General features: G+C 47.3%; 1 protein-coding gene and 1 pseudogene across 1 annotated transcript; both read left to right on the top strand.

The window, feature by feature from the left end:
- Positions 1 to 4,827: 4,827 nt before the first annotated feature.
- LOC107546398 (GTPase IMAP family member 5 pseudogene) lies at positions 4,828 to 6,993 on the top strand (annotated as a pseudogene).
- A 2,628-nt stretch (positions 6,994 to 9,621) lies between these two features.
- LOC148092143 (GTPase IMAP family member 6-like) lies at positions 9,622 to 12,955 on the top strand. Its single transcript, XM_087821309.1, has 3 exons — positions 9,622 to 9,645; positions 10,310 to 10,394; positions 11,805 to 12,955. The coding sequence occupies exons 1-3, from the start codon at positions 9,622 to 9,624 to the stop codon at positions 12,422 to 12,424; spliced, it is 729 nt and encodes a 242-aa protein (XP_087677435.1). The 3' UTR covers positions 12,425 to 12,955.
- The last annotated feature ends 2,091 nt before the right edge of the window (positions 12,956 to 15,046 follow it).

Genomic DNA, 15,046 nt, shown 5'->3' with positions numbered 1-15,046 from the left:
CAGTGGGCCGGTATCAGCCAGTTTGTGAATAGCAAGACCTTATCTTCCCCAACCAAGGGCACTTGCGAGCAAGTAGATTATACTTCCTCTAACCGGAGAATATATAGCTCAAATCACCCTGGTCTGGGAAGTAGAACACAAAAACCCAATTAAAGCCATTTGTGCCAGCTCAACCCAAGGACAGATGAAGTCAGGGAACAAATCACAAAAACCCCACTATAGCCAGACATACCTAAGTTAAAAGTAAAACAGACAAAGAATAATCCAAAACTCCTCTATATGCTTATTTTGATGCATCAGCATATAAAAAATGCACCTGGAAAGCTGATGAATATTGTGGTGAAACCGTCCCCTAAGATTCTCCCCACAGGATATATCCTATGAATCCTAAAACACTAATCAGAGAGAATATATGCACCCCTATGTTCATAGCAGCACAATTTACAATAGCTAAGATCTGGAAAGAGCCCAAATGCCCTTCAGTAGGTGAGTGGGTAAAAAAGCTGTGGGACATTTACACCATGGAATACTATGCAGCTGTAAAGAAGAAGGACTTCATATCCTTTGGGACAGCATGGAGGGGAATATTATGCTAAGTGAAATAAACCAGACAGAGAAAGACAAAGATCACATGATCTCACTTATATGTGGAATCTAAAGAACTTAATAAACTCATGAACAACACAGATTCAGTGACATGAAAGCGTGGATCAGACTAACGAATCTCAGAGGGAAGGTGGGACAAGGTGGGAGGAGGTGGGAGAGATTAACCAAAGAATTTATATGCATATATGCAAGACATGTGGACACAGACAGTAGTGTGGTGAAGGCTTGGGGAGGGGAGTGGGTGCTGGGTGGAAGGGGTCAATGAGGAAGAAGGGGGACATCTGTGATGTTTTGAAAAATAAAATAAAAGTAAAAATTAAAAAGGTTGAAACATTAAAAAAAAACCTAAAAAACTAAAGAAAATAAAAATCACAAATAAATAAACACACACAAGGATAAAAGCCCTCAAAACAAAAACAATGTGTACATGCTCTAGAGCAGACCCATGCACCTTCCCTGGCATAAATTTTTTATTTCTTCCTAAACTCTAAGGGTCCCAACAAGACTTGCAACCAGGTGTGCAGTGGGCAGCGGCAGCTCAACCCGGGCTCACCCCCTGATCCTGTCTCCAAAGGCCCCCTTTTTCTTTGACTTTTCAGTGAGCTAAAGCCCCACCTGGGCTCATTTCTTTCCTATAACATTTCTAGTGGGCCAAAGCAGAGCACCATCTAGTCTGTCTCCTGTTGTTTCTTCCACCCTAAGCCCTTCCTTTGTTTCACTGTCCAGAGCTTTAATAAACAGACTCTCAAAATCACCTGGACTCATGTTGTGAAATCTTACCTGCACCAAGTCAAGAGCCCACACACAACAGGGGGGGAGGGGGAAGGGGAAACCTGTGATACTTCCAACATTAAAGATTTTTTTAAAAAAAATGAATGGGCACATTACAGGCTGGGTTGAGGCAGACCCTTTCCAGACTGGTCCCTGTCCAGTAACACATGGATGCCCGGATATTGCTAAATTCTCTTACTGTTTTTCTCTCTTTTCTTTTTTAGGTACCAGCCTAAAATGTCCCTGACTGTAACATAAATATCTCTTCCGTGCCAAATATTTTTCCTTTGCCTCTGTAGATCCACACTTTGCCTTCCTTCACTCCAACTCTTTGCCCCAGGAGGTTGATCTGTGTGGATCACATTGTTACCAAACTCAAGGGGTTCTCTGTGTGGGGTGTTGTATTCAAGAAGGAGACATGCTTATCACAGGGTATTTTTATTGACCTGCAGCAAGTTAAGGAGACAAAGGATTCATATCCAAAGTTCTGTCTTCCCAAAGGGGGGCTTAATGATGGTTTATATACACTATTTGGTCAATGACATGTTGATTTCTTCTTTGCAGTTGACAGTTGTCCAGTTGAGTTCTTGTACAGCTCATCCAGTTACAGCTGGTCTGCAAAATAATGTTGAGTTCTTGTCAAGCTCATCCTGTTTACACCTGGTCTGCTACATTTTAATATTTAGCAAGAATAGCATTTAATAAGAATGGCCCAGACCTTGAGACCGTTGTCCTATCTTAACAGCATCAGTGGGATCTCTGGCTCTCTGACTTCTGCTTGGCTTCTGCCAATGGGAAGTCCAAGCAGGAGATGTCTTTAAGGTTGAAAAGCAAGGTCGGGGTATTTGTCCTCTGACCTCTCTCCCTGCCAGGTCATCTCTGATTTGCTGCAATCCTAAACCAAACATCACACCTTCTCTAGCCAACTGTCCTTCTGGGTTCCAGTTCTCATTCACTCCCTTAGGGTTACGGTGCAACTTCCTCCCTGTTACCAGCTGTCTCCCTTGTCACTGGCATACCCTGTTTCCACATCTTGTAGGAAACCCTTCAACTTTATTTTCCCCCAGTACCTATTTAGAGTGGCCCATCTCTGCTGCTAGAATCCTCATCAAGAAATCTTAACGATACCCACTTTTTTTTCTCTTTCCTATATACCCTGATCTTTATTATAGTTTCTTTTCAAAATTCCCTCCAGTGATTCTGACACCAGAATATTTCTCCTGACAGTTGAAATTATTGTCCAAGCAGAATGTTTTGTGTTCATACCTGATGCATCTGCTAATGTATCATCTTTGCTAAGTCTCATGAGAATACATGTCAATGCCCTGAGTGCAGCCCAGGGGACTCGCTAAATCAATGGTTTGGATCATAGGGGCTTGGGTGGAAAATGTTTTCTTTGATTTTGGGAATTGTTGTCTTAACCTGTGTTTTCTCTTGCATATGACTGTATTGTTGCTATGGCATCTGAGAGAGCAGCCACCAAACGAGCCACCTTCGGGCTAGTGAAGATCTCTTGCTGTCCTCTCAGGGCACTTTGCAGAAGAAGGAGTCAGGGGGCATCTGAAATTGTGAAAGCTGGTCACCAGTGATGGAATATTGGTGATAGATGGGACAAGTGTCTCAAGTCTATTCAATTCTTACTAAATGCTAAAATGTGGCACAGCATTTTGCATAGGAGCTCTAATGGGATGAACTAGACCTGAACCACCATAGATGAGTTTAGCCAGCTACAAAGAAGAAATCAACATGTAACTAAGCAAACTGTGTATATCAGCCATGGCTAAGCCTCCCTTAGGAGAGGCAGAGCTTTGTTAATTATTCCCTCGTCTCCTTCACTTGTCACAAGTAATAATACAACTTTTTCTTCCACCTAGAAGAATGTGTTCCTTTGAACCCATTATGGTCTATTAACCTGGGGAAGGTCATGGAGAAGATGTGACCTCCAGCTGGCCCAAAAGCTGGACCTGTGTATATAAGCTAAGAACTGCTCTAGAAGCAGCAGCTGTCTGCTGTGAGATAGAGAAACAGGAAGTGGGTGGGAATACCCAGTACCTAGCATTCCTTCCTCAGAAGTGTGCTGTGTGCACTTTGCCTGCAGCTTTAGTGATATAAACAGGAAAAACAAGAGCATGAGACTGTTGTTACGTTTATCCTGACTTAGCACAGCTAGAGCTCCGAGGCTTAACAAGGCAGCAGACCCTTCAGAAAATTTTATGCTAGGACAGCAATTTTCATCTCATTGCACACAGAAACTAATTACAGAAGATATATTTTTGCAAATCTGACAAAAAAGAATAGGTATAATTTTGTTGTTGTTATTGTTAATCCTCACTGGAGGATATTTTTCCACTAATTTTTAGAGAGTGTGGAAAGGAGGGGATGACAGGAAGAAAGTGAAAGAGAGAGAAACATTGATGTGAGAGAGACACATCCATTGGTTGCCTGCTGCACACATCCTGATGGGGCCAGGGATCAAACCTGCAACCCAGGTATGTGCCCTTCACCTGCAACCACTCCTGTGTCCCTCTGGTTCTGGGGCTGAGGCTCTAATCACTGAACAATATTAGCCAGGGCAAAATGTGTATAATTTTGATTCATTCACAGTGGACAGCTATTGTTATGTTAGCTGTTGTCATTTATTTGACCATCTAGGGGAAAAGAGGTCAAGGCCCCTACTAAATAGTCAGTATTGCATGTTTTAAAATTTTTTGCATCATACTGGTTGAAAGTTGCTGTGCTAGAAAAATGATTTTTTTCTGATCTCCCTTTTCTGAGAACAGCCCAACTCCTGCAGCTATCCTATCCTTCATTATCGTGACAGAAATGCATTGTCTTTTTTCTTCCCCTAAATCATCCCTCCTTTAAATGTTTTCTCTCAGGACAAGGCTTTGGACTTGAACTGAAACATGGGCTTTTCCTGAGTCTTGAGCTGAATGTCTTCAAGCAGGAACTGAACTCCCAGCTCTCCTGGGTCTCCAGTGTGCTGACTAGATCTTGAGACTGTTAACACCATAATCACATGAGCTAATTCCTTATAATAAATCGTGAGCTAATTCTTTATAATAAATAAATATTCTTTATAATAAAGAGATCTCTTTATATATGTGTAAACACACACACATTCTGTGTGATTATTTTCCAGCAAACATACTTTGAAAGAGGGACATAAGCATGTGATTTTTTAAGAAACATTTCCTGCTTTCCTGTAAACTGAGAAAATGAAAATACTCATGCATTGTGTGAACAGTGCATTGCTTTAGCATCCCCTGGTTTGCTTCAAGTTATTTATAGGTGTTTGCAAGTACAAAGTGAGTTAGGAGATTAGCATGGAAATGGCTCCTCAATGGAGAATTAGTTTTAGGAGTCTGAACTGGAGGTGCCCTCAGGCCTTGCCAACTCCTAAGTGGACATCTGCTGTTTATTTTCTTCCTGTTTTTGTTCCAGAAGACAATGGAAGGGCCTCCGAAGACCAGATATGGAACTATGGCTGAAGTTAAGAAAGCCTCCAAGTTCTCAAGAGGCCCCAGCCCCTCACCTCAAACACAGCGACAGACCCAGTGATTTTAATCTGAGGAAGAAAAAGACAGCTCCCTTATTCTTTACCACCCCCCCACCACCCCCCCGTCATCACACCCCCACCCAACCCCCACAGTGCCATGCTCTCGGTGCACATGATGTGTGGGAAACAGGAAATGAAACTTCAAGTCAAAAATTGGAGGATTTGAACTCAATTGTGGACAAAACTTCTCTTTCCTTATCTGCTCTCAGCTGGAAACTGGAAAAGTTCCCAGAGAGATTTAGTAATCGTGTTTTTGCTACAAAACATCCCAGAAAACTGCAGGAAGGAAGAACCAACACAAAGTAGAAGGAATAAAATAATAGACTTTAGGAGGCTACAATAAACTCGGAATCCATTTGGGCTCATAAGACTCCAGAACTCCTCGGGTTCTCACCCTCTTCATCCCTTGAGGGTTTTAGCTCTTGGCTCAGGGTCGCCCCCCCCCCCCCCCAACACCACTTTTCTTAACTTCCTGTAATTCAATCAACCAAGGAGATGATCTTTCCAACACAGGTCCTTCTAGTGCTCTAATCCTCCGCTCCTCTTCAGCCACCCATCCTCACTCATCTCCCAGACTCTGCCCTTGACGTCAACTACGACCTTCCTGTCGTCTCAGTTCCAAGCGTCCAACTCCCCACCCACAGAGCAGAGACCAGGGACCCTCAGCTGGTCCTTGATGGGAGGTCACAGCTGACACTTCCTTTGCTCCCAAGGTTCCGGTGGATGTGTTGAGCACTTCTACACGGGTGTGCCTGGGAATTTGTGGGTGAGAAAAAGGTGGTAGTATTTTCCCAGGTGTGACTTCTCATCTTCTGCCCCCCTGTAATCAAATTTATTCATCATGAAACTGGCCTAGGCACCATCCCTAGAAAAAACAACACAGGGACCACTTTTTCTTCAGAAAAACGGTACCTGCCCTGGTCTAGATGAAGGGCTTGGAGCACTTTCCTCAGTGTAGCGGTCGTTACTCTTGCCTGTGGGTCCAAAGTGGGCTTCCTATGTGGACTTCCTGTGACCCAAGAACCTCATAATGTTGGCAAACATTGTACATATTTAGACGTGACTGTTTCCCAGGAGGGAGGTCCATGGCTTTCATGAGATACTATGAGGGTCCATAACTGAAAAATCTTGAGCATCACTATCGTAGTAAGACACACAATTTTCTTTTCAGGCATAGCAAAAGGTAACCAGTTAGCAGCAGCATCCTCACTGAGGCTGGTCCTGGTGGGCACATCTGGCTGTGGGAAAAGTGCCACTGGGAACAGCCTCCTCTGCCAGCAGGTATTTGAGTCCAAGCTGGGGGCCCAGGATGTGACCAGGACGTGCCAGGAGGCCTCAGGCACGTGGAATGGGAAGAACATCAGGTGGTTGACACACCATCCATCTTTGAGGCAAAGGCCCAGGACCAAGACCTGTACAAGAACATCGGGGATTGCTACCTGTTCTTATCCCCAGGGCCCCATATGCTGCTGGTGGTGACAAAGCTGGGCCGCTTCACTGCCCAGGACACGGTGGCAGTGAGGAGGGTGAAGGAGATCTTTGGGGCAGAAGCCATGAGACATGCGGTAGTCCTGTTCACCCACAAGGAAGACTTAGAGGGTGACTCCTTGGATGACTATGTAGTCAACACAGACAACCACAGCCTGCGGAGCCTGGTCCAGGAGTATGGGAGGAGGTACTGTGGCTTCAACAACAAGGCCACTGGGGAGGAGCAGAGGGAGCAGCTGGAGGAGCTGATGGCTGTGGTGGAGAGCCTGGAGAGGGAGCACCAGGGCGCCTACTACACAAATGACCTCTTCTTCGATGCACAGATGCTCCTGGGATGTGGGGGTGGCACCCGCGGAGAAGAGCACAGGCGCTACCTGGCCAAGGTGCAAGCTCACGTTGAAAAGCAAAGGCGAGACCTGCAGGAGGCCTGGAGATACTGGGTGTCCAAGGCTGTCCACAGAGTCAAAAATTGGATGCTTTCTCACATTGGGTTATCTGCTTTTCTTGTGACATACATTTTGATTTTCCTTGCCATTTTAATTAACTTGTGTATTACTAATGGTCGCTGAGCATTTTCAGGTGGCTTCTACAATCAGCTTTTATTTTTCAGACTCACCATCTCTGTCTACGTAAGATACTCGATTTGATTTTTTTCTTTCTTTTTTATAAATTGTATTGGGGTGACATTGGTTCATAGGATCATACAGGTTTCAGGTGTGGTTTTCTATGATACAAGATCTGTATAGTGCACTGTGTGCCCAAAGTCAAATCATCTTCTGTCTTCATATATTAGGCCCCCTTCACTCCCCACCCCCACTCCCTTTGATTTGTTTTTACTTAGATTCAGTTTTAATTTCTCTTCCTGGCACCAGACATGTCACTCGTGTTCTCCAAGTGCTTCTAGATTTAAAAAAACAACAACAAAGGAAAAATATTTTGGTGTTGTTTTGTTAAAAATTGTGGAGATAAATAATAGACTAACTGGATAGCCTCCTGGAGTCCTTGGGAGGGGTTTGCAGGAAGGAAGGCGAGTGGCCTGCCGTATTTCACGTTGAGGGAGGAAATGTTACATTAGAAGCTGGTTGCAGAATTCCTTATTTCATTCAGAAACGTGCTGTGATTTCATCGTAGGCTGTAAGGGATGACACCCATCACTGTCCCACCCGGGAGAGGTTGGTGAGGATGTTCTGGGGGGAATTCTGGAGGCGTGAAGGGGTTGGGGAGGAAGGTAGAAGGGACGTGGACATTCGGGGAGGAGAGAAAACGGTCACAGATGTGGGATGGGGTGAGGCCTTGGGGAAAGCAGGGACAGTGGCTGGGAAATACAGGAACTGGGATCCCATAGAGCAGAGCCAGATAGTGGGTCCTTTAGGCTCAGCAGAGGACACGCTCTCAGTCACGTACAGAGGGAATGGCGCATGGACAAGACGGGAGTGATGGGTGAGGCTGTATTCACAGAACTTGGTGCACACGGGACTTTGAGTTTCATGTAACTTTCATATGTGCCCGGGAAACATTACTATTCTTTTCATTTCCTCAACCTTTCAAATACCTAAAAGCCTTTCCTTAGTAGCTCGCAGGCTGTACCAATGGCAGCAGGAAATTGACCGGCTGAAGTCCAAGGATGGAGTAGCTTCAGGGCTAGTTGACTCAGGGGCCCATCTCTGTTACAACTCTCTCCTCTGCTTTGAGGTGTTGGTGTCAACCTCAGGCTGGTGACCGGATGGTGGCTCGAGTTCCAAGCATCATACTCAGACCCAACCACGCGCAGAGGAGAAGGGGGACTGTGTCTCTCTGTGGGTCTCTCCTGGGAAAGGAGAAACCTCTGGCCCCAGCTCTGCACACTCAATTCTTCTTGTTTGTCCTGTTTCTTTCACTAAGGCTGCAGGCACAGTGCGCACAGCATGATTCTGACTCAGAGAGGCCTGGCCCCGGCTGTTCCCACCCACTTCCTGTTTCTCTAGCTTCCAGTAGACAGCTGCTGCTTCTAGAGTGGTTGTTAGCTGAGCTTTCAGACACATTTTGCTGAAAAATATAAGCAATGTCTTTGTGTTCAAATGTCTACAATGCTTTGTCAGACTTCCCCCAGCCAAGGCCCCCAGGAGTGTCTGATGTGTCGGCCCCAAACGGAGAAACCAAAAACTCAAAGGAGCACAGGGTATGTTTCCGAGTGTATCTGTGTGTTGTGCATGTATTTGTGTTTGTGTGTGTGTTATGTTTGTATGTATATGTTGTGTGTGTCTGTTTATGTGTGTGTTGTGTTTGTGAGGAACTGTGTGTGAGGCGTGTATTTTGTTTTTGTGTGTTATGTTTATGTCGAGTGTATGTGTGAGTGTTGGCGTGTGTGTTTGTGCGTATATGTTGTGCACAACTTATGTTGTGTGTGTTGTTTTTGAGGAAGTGTTTGTGAGTTGTGTGTATTATTTTGTTGTAACATGTTTATGAGTGTTGTGTGTTTGTATGTTTGTGAGTGTATGTGGGTGCTGTGGATGTGAGTGTATTTGAGTGCATTGTGTGAGTGCTGCGTATGTCATGTCTGTGTGTGTTGTGCCTATGTGTATGCTTGTGATATATTAGAAAGGGCTGGGACTGAAAGTCAGGAGGTCTTTGCACACTTGAGCCTGTCTGGAAACTCCCCACTTAAACCGGGGAAAATGCTTCTGTGGCTTTCACTTTCTTCTTGAGAAGCACAACAAGACAATGTACCTACTCTGTGTTCTATGCTAGAGACAAAACTACAAAGTGTGGCAAAGGTGTAAGGCGCTATTCAGGGCACTTTCTATGGAGGCCCATGAGTCAGGTGTCCCCACACCCCAGAGCCTTCATCTGGAGATGGTCTCTGACTGTAGATGTGTCCGAGTGTCTGAGTGTCCTGGCCAACAGTCCTGGGGCTGTGCACTTTCCTTCCCAACTCCACAGAGGAGATGGAGCAGATAGCCCAGGACAGGCTCCTGGAACAAAGAACCATCCTAGACCCTGAGGGATGTGGGTGGCAGCAGGGTGCACTGCCCTCTCGCCAGAAAGATGGCACGAGGAACTGGCTGGGTGACAAGGTCCTCTTTGCAAAGACTAGGACTTGCAATAGAAAATGTCATAAAAAGTGTTCGCATGTTACAGGGACCACAGGGACATCTAGGTCAGACCCAGAATTGACACTTATGGGGACACAGGCTCAGGCATTGTGACCACACTACCTGATGGCGATAGAGATGGATACTGAGGTCTCCTAGCTCCCAGCAGGACTGTCCCTGAACCATGAATTTCCTATGCCAAGGGTATTGGCCTCCTCACCACAACACCAGGCCACTCACCTCTCAGCCCTCTGCCACCCTCACCACCAGGCCTTCCTCGGGGGTCATCCTGGCACCAGGACCCCACCCCTACCCCAGCCAGCCCTTCACCGCAGCTCCCTGTTCCCCCTCCCACACACTCTGGCCACTCTACTGACTGCTTCCAAGACACAGTGTCAGACCTGCTTCGGTGTCTCTACTCCTTTCTCCTCCTCACATGACAGCTCCAGGGCCCTTTGTCCATCCAGATGCCACCCCATCCTCAGGCTGCTGGCCGACTGCACCTTCTCCATGAAATCACTTAAACTCACGATGGAGACCACAGAGCAGACAGACAGAGACACAGAAACAGAGAGAGACGGAGACACAGAAATAGAGGCACAGAAACAGAGACTCAGAGACAGAGAGAGACAGAGAAGCAGGGTCTTGAAAGGAGGTAGAGAGTGTCTCAGACCTTCCTCCCCTCTCCTCACCCAATCACCTCACCCCCACCCGAAGCAATGTAAAAAAAACATCCCTCTGGCAAGAGAAAGGCAAAGCCAGGTGCCTCCTGAAACTCGGTTGGAAAATCAGCCAGACTTCCTAATTTCTCTAGATAGAGGAAGCAGAATCTGAGCTCACTGCCCGGGACAATCCCACAGGAACACCGGCCCAGCATCCTAAACAAGAGGAGTCTGAAGGTAAGAAGTCTTCCCTCTGTAGGTGAACCTGAGACAGGTGTGAACAGGGACATGTGACCTGCGGGGTGCTCTTGGAGAGGCCAGAGAGTGCAGCCCAGGCAGAGCTTCAGCCAACAGGAGGCCCTTGGGTGGGCCCTTGCTTACCCCACTTAATAAGGGGGAAAGGCTCCTCCTCCCACAGGCACAGGGTGAGAAAGGAGGTGAGAGAGAGCACCAGTCCCACCAGGAAGAGAAAGAAATTCTCTTCCTGTCCTTTAACCCCAGTCATTTCTAAAACCTTATCATTAGATTTTTTTTATATTAGGTTGGCATCTCCAAGTCTTCTCCCTGCTAATGGTTTCTATGTTGGCTGGGTGGGAACATTTGGCCCAAACATCAAGGATGTAGCCTAAGCACGTGACCCCCGTGTACCTCTGTGCTGCTGAGCCTGGGGTCTGGCTGAAATGTCCCACACTCCCCACAGTCCCTGTTGGAAAAGCTGAAAGAGGTGATGTGGTCAGTCACCTCAGGGACAAGAGGTGACACAGAGGCCACTCACTTCTATCCTCATTACTCAGGGATACCTAGGGAAGCTCAGGGTCTTCATGATGGGCTGGTTTGCAGCTGGGTGTCAACAGGACCCTGATAAGAAGTTTCAAAACCTAAACATAACACTGTGGAATTCTACCGTATTATCCAGCCTTTCCATTCCTCGGTTTATGCCCCCAGGGAATTCAAAGCAGGGACTCAAGCAGGCATGTGCATGCCAAAGCTCACAGCAGCATTATTCTCAATAGCAAAATGTGGGAGCAACCCCTGTCCACATGTAAGAATCAACAAAATGTAGTCCATCCACACAATGGAATATTTCTCAGCCTTGAAAAAGAAGGAAATGCTAACACAGGCTACAGTAAGGATGAACCTCAAAAACATGATGCCAAATGAAATAAACCAGACACAGAAGGTCATATTTGCAAACACCCACTTATCTGAGGCCCCTAGAATAGTAAAATCCCTCAAGACAGAAAGGAGAATGGTGGTTAGCAGGGGACCAGGGGAAGGAAGGTTTGAGGAGTTATTGTTTCATGGGGACAGAGCTTCAGTTTGGGGTGATAAAAACTTTCTTGAGATGTGTAAGAGTGATGATGACGTAACAGTGTGAAGGTACTCAATGCCACTGAATTGTACACCTGAAAACCGTTAAAACGGTATCTTTTATGTTATGTGTATTTTATCACAAATAAAAAATTTAACAATGAAAGAAATGGGAGCTGAGGACAGGTCTCAGGTGCAGATGTTAATCTTTGTCCCTCCTCCCAGGACAGTCGGCCTGAGGTCATGGAGCAGATCCAAGGGTGAGGCCTCTGATGAGACTAAATGGGGTGCATGGGCTCTAATCCCAATCCCTCTGCTTTCTCTTGACGCTTCTAGATCTGAGGGAGAAAGAACAGACCCCACAGAAGCTGAGGCTCATCCTGGTGGGAAAAACTGGAAGTGGGAAGAGCGCAACAGGAAACAGCATCCTTGGCGGAGAAGTGTTTGAGTCTAAGCTCAGCACCAGACCAGTGACCAAGACCTTCCAGAGGGGGAGCCGAACCTGGGCCGGGAAGGAGCTGGAGGTGATCGACACCCCTGATATTTTGTCCCCTTGGCTTCTACAGGAAGTGGAAGGTGAGGGCTCCTGGGAAGCCATCTCCTCCTCAGGGCCACATGTGGTGCTCCTGGTCATAGAGCTGGGCCGGTTCACAAAGGAGGATCAGTTGGTGGTCAGGCGCCTCCAGGAGGTCTTTGGAATGGGCATCCTGGCCCACACTGTCCTGCTGTTCACCAGGAAGGAGGACCTGGATGGTAACTCTCTGGATGAGTATGTGCAAGAAACTGACAACCGGGAGCTTGCCCAACTGGATGTGATCTGTTCACGGCGCCACTGTGGCTTCAGCAACAGGGCAAAGGGTTCAGAGCAGGAGGCCCAGCTGGAGGAGCTCATGTTAAAAATCGAGGGAGTCCTGTGGGAAACCCAAGGCCATCCTTATAGCCACAAGGCTGACTAGTGCTCTGCAAGGACAGGAAAAGGCCTCTCCTTTGTTTTTCTGTCACAACTCACAAAATATGGGGAGCTTCTGGGAATTATACACGATTGTTTTTTCTGATTCAAGCAGCCTATTCATACAGCAGGATAGATAAGGCCTGAGTTCAAGGCTGCACGTTCCTCCCAACCCCGCCTCCCTGCTGTTTTAACCACTCCTGGATAATTTGCACCAAGGCATCTCTAGTTAGTAGGGAGCTGCCTTTCCCTCCTCTTCAGAAAAGCCTCTTTTGAACTATTTATAACTTTTGTTCTAAGCTTGTCTTACAGGCTTGGGAGAAATTCTGGTAAGACACATTCTCAGCACATCTGCCTGACTGTCTCCTCCAAAGCAAGCAAACTAACTTTTCAAGACCATCCTTGGTACCTGGTCAGTTTCAACACAATTGCCCTCCCTTCCTTGTTGCCTAACAACAGCAACTGCTTGCTCTTTAAAAGTGTAAGCCACACTTTCTTCCCCTCCCTGTGTTACTAGCAATATGCTGGTCCTTTCCTCCCTTGGAAAGTAAAATAAATTTCCTCACTGCATCTCTTCTCTTCGTTGTGAATTCTTTCACTGCCCGTGTCACCGGCCAAATCCTAACATACTGGAAGTAAAGCTTTCTGCTTGCAGGGGCCAGGCCCTCAGGAAGGGCCCAGTGGGGATTCCTGACTGAGGTACTGTGCCAAATCCAGAAGGCATCTGAGGAAACTCAGCAATATCTCCTGAAGGGGGCACCCACCTGAGCATATGCAGGACTCCAGGGAGGGACAGCTGTTTCCTCTAACCTCCCTCGGTCCTGTATCCAGCTTCCAGCCTGTCACTTGTCCCCTCTATCCCATGGGTCACTGACCATGCCAGTCTCCAGGTGGGTGTCTGGTGTGATGTAGAGGGTATGGGCTCCTGAGTTGCCAGCTCCCATCCAGGTCCTTCATCACATCTTTGGGAGCAGGTGGGCGCTCCCTCCTCTGTGCCCTCCAGCACACCTCCTCATATGGAACCTGACATTGCATTGGCATTGCATTTCCTGATGTTCTTATCTTTACCCTGATAGAACCAGAGCTTCCTTAGGGCAGGTCATGCCTCATTCTTCCACGCAACCCCACAGCGTCCTGGTCACTGGAGTCACATGAACGATGATAGCAAATCAGTGTGGGACATTGCCCAGGTGACTTCATACCTCTTGGGCTATGTCTTCGCCTGTATCTGCTGCGTGTGGTTGGTCTGGACATAGCACTGGCTCTGTGACATGTGGGGAAGGACAGCTGCTAGGCTGGGGACTAGAAAGCAAACTGAACAAGGGAAGGGGGCAGGAGAAGCAGCCCTTTTATTCACCCCTGAAAGAGGCCATTGAATCACAACAAAGGAGCCTCATGGGAACTTCCTGGTAGGAATGGTGAGCACAGTGGGGCCAGGGTATCCCAGAAGCCAGACCTGGTCAGGAAGGTGACCCCTAAACATGGCTACAGGACATGGAGGCTCACGGAGGTGCCAGTGAGGCTGGGTAGAGGAGGGGCACTTCCCTAAAGTAGACTTGGATTCGGGATGCTATAATTAGGGCCCCTTCTCATTATATCAGCCTTTTAATTTTGGAAAAATAAGGTGATTTTCAACCCTGTGTCAGCCTGGTCTGCAACACCTTCCCCTCTCCCTTGACAGTGGGGAGAAAGCGTGCATGGGGTCAGTGTCTGAGTGTATAGTGGGGTTCCCAAGTAAGGTATGTGTGGGTGTCAAATGGAGGGAGGCAGAGAAGAAGGGGAACTGGCAAAAGTGGCGAGTGAGTGACGTGAACATCCTAGGGAGCAGCCTACATGGTGATGGGGAGGAGTCTGCACCACATGGGTCTTTGTGGAGGGCTGCTTCTACCCACAGGGACCATGGGAAGTGATGGGACCAGAACCAGAGGCCAGGGAATGTTGGTCCAGGCCAAGCCTCTGATAGGGAGATGCAATCTAACCTCACAAAGAGACTGACACACCTCAGATGCACTTGAGCTTCTTTAAGGTTCACGATGCTCCTTGTGGAATCTGATCAACTGTTGGAAACACGATAAGAGGGGACAGGGGAAATGCCTCCCCATAGATCCTTCTTTCCTTTCTTCAAGCCACATGGCAAAGGGTCTCCAGCTACCTTCTTTGAGGAAAGGTGGGAAGTAGGGGTGGGGTGACAGTGCTGCGGGAGAATCAGAAATCAGAAACACAGCTTCAGGTCTGTCTGAATGCTGACCTGCTGGTCAGAGACCCTCTACTGTCAGAGGCTCTCTGAGGACCCTGGTCTCCCAGTCAGGAGGCCATGGCACTCCCCGTCCCAGACACAGGGGGTGCCTAAGAAAGCCGAGCCATTTCTTGGGCTGAAAGATTCAGGAAAGTGTCTCAAGGCAGAAGGGAGGCTTATTTTGATTTATACTTAAGACAGGCTTCCTGCCAGACCACTTATTACATCAGCACTTGACTTATGATGGACCAAACACAGCCGTTAGCACTTCTCAGTCTTCCATCATCCCCAAGACCCATGGTAGGATTTTCAGTTCTGGTCCCGTCTTCTACTTTTCTACTCCTTATGAATAAAATATTGATCTGATTACAGGGGCTTTAATTTCCTCATTTA

This window comes from Miniopterus natalensis, chromosome 10 (assembly GCF_054644295.1).
Source record: "Miniopterus natalensis isolate mMinNat1 chromosome 10, mMinNat1.hap1, whole genome shotgun sequence".
Classification (NCBI taxonomy): Eukaryota; Metazoa; Chordata; class Mammalia; order Chiroptera; family Miniopteridae; genus Miniopterus; species Miniopterus natalensis.
Note: the sequence above shows the minus strand (reverse complement) of the source record. Positions and strands in the feature narration are given on the sequence as shown.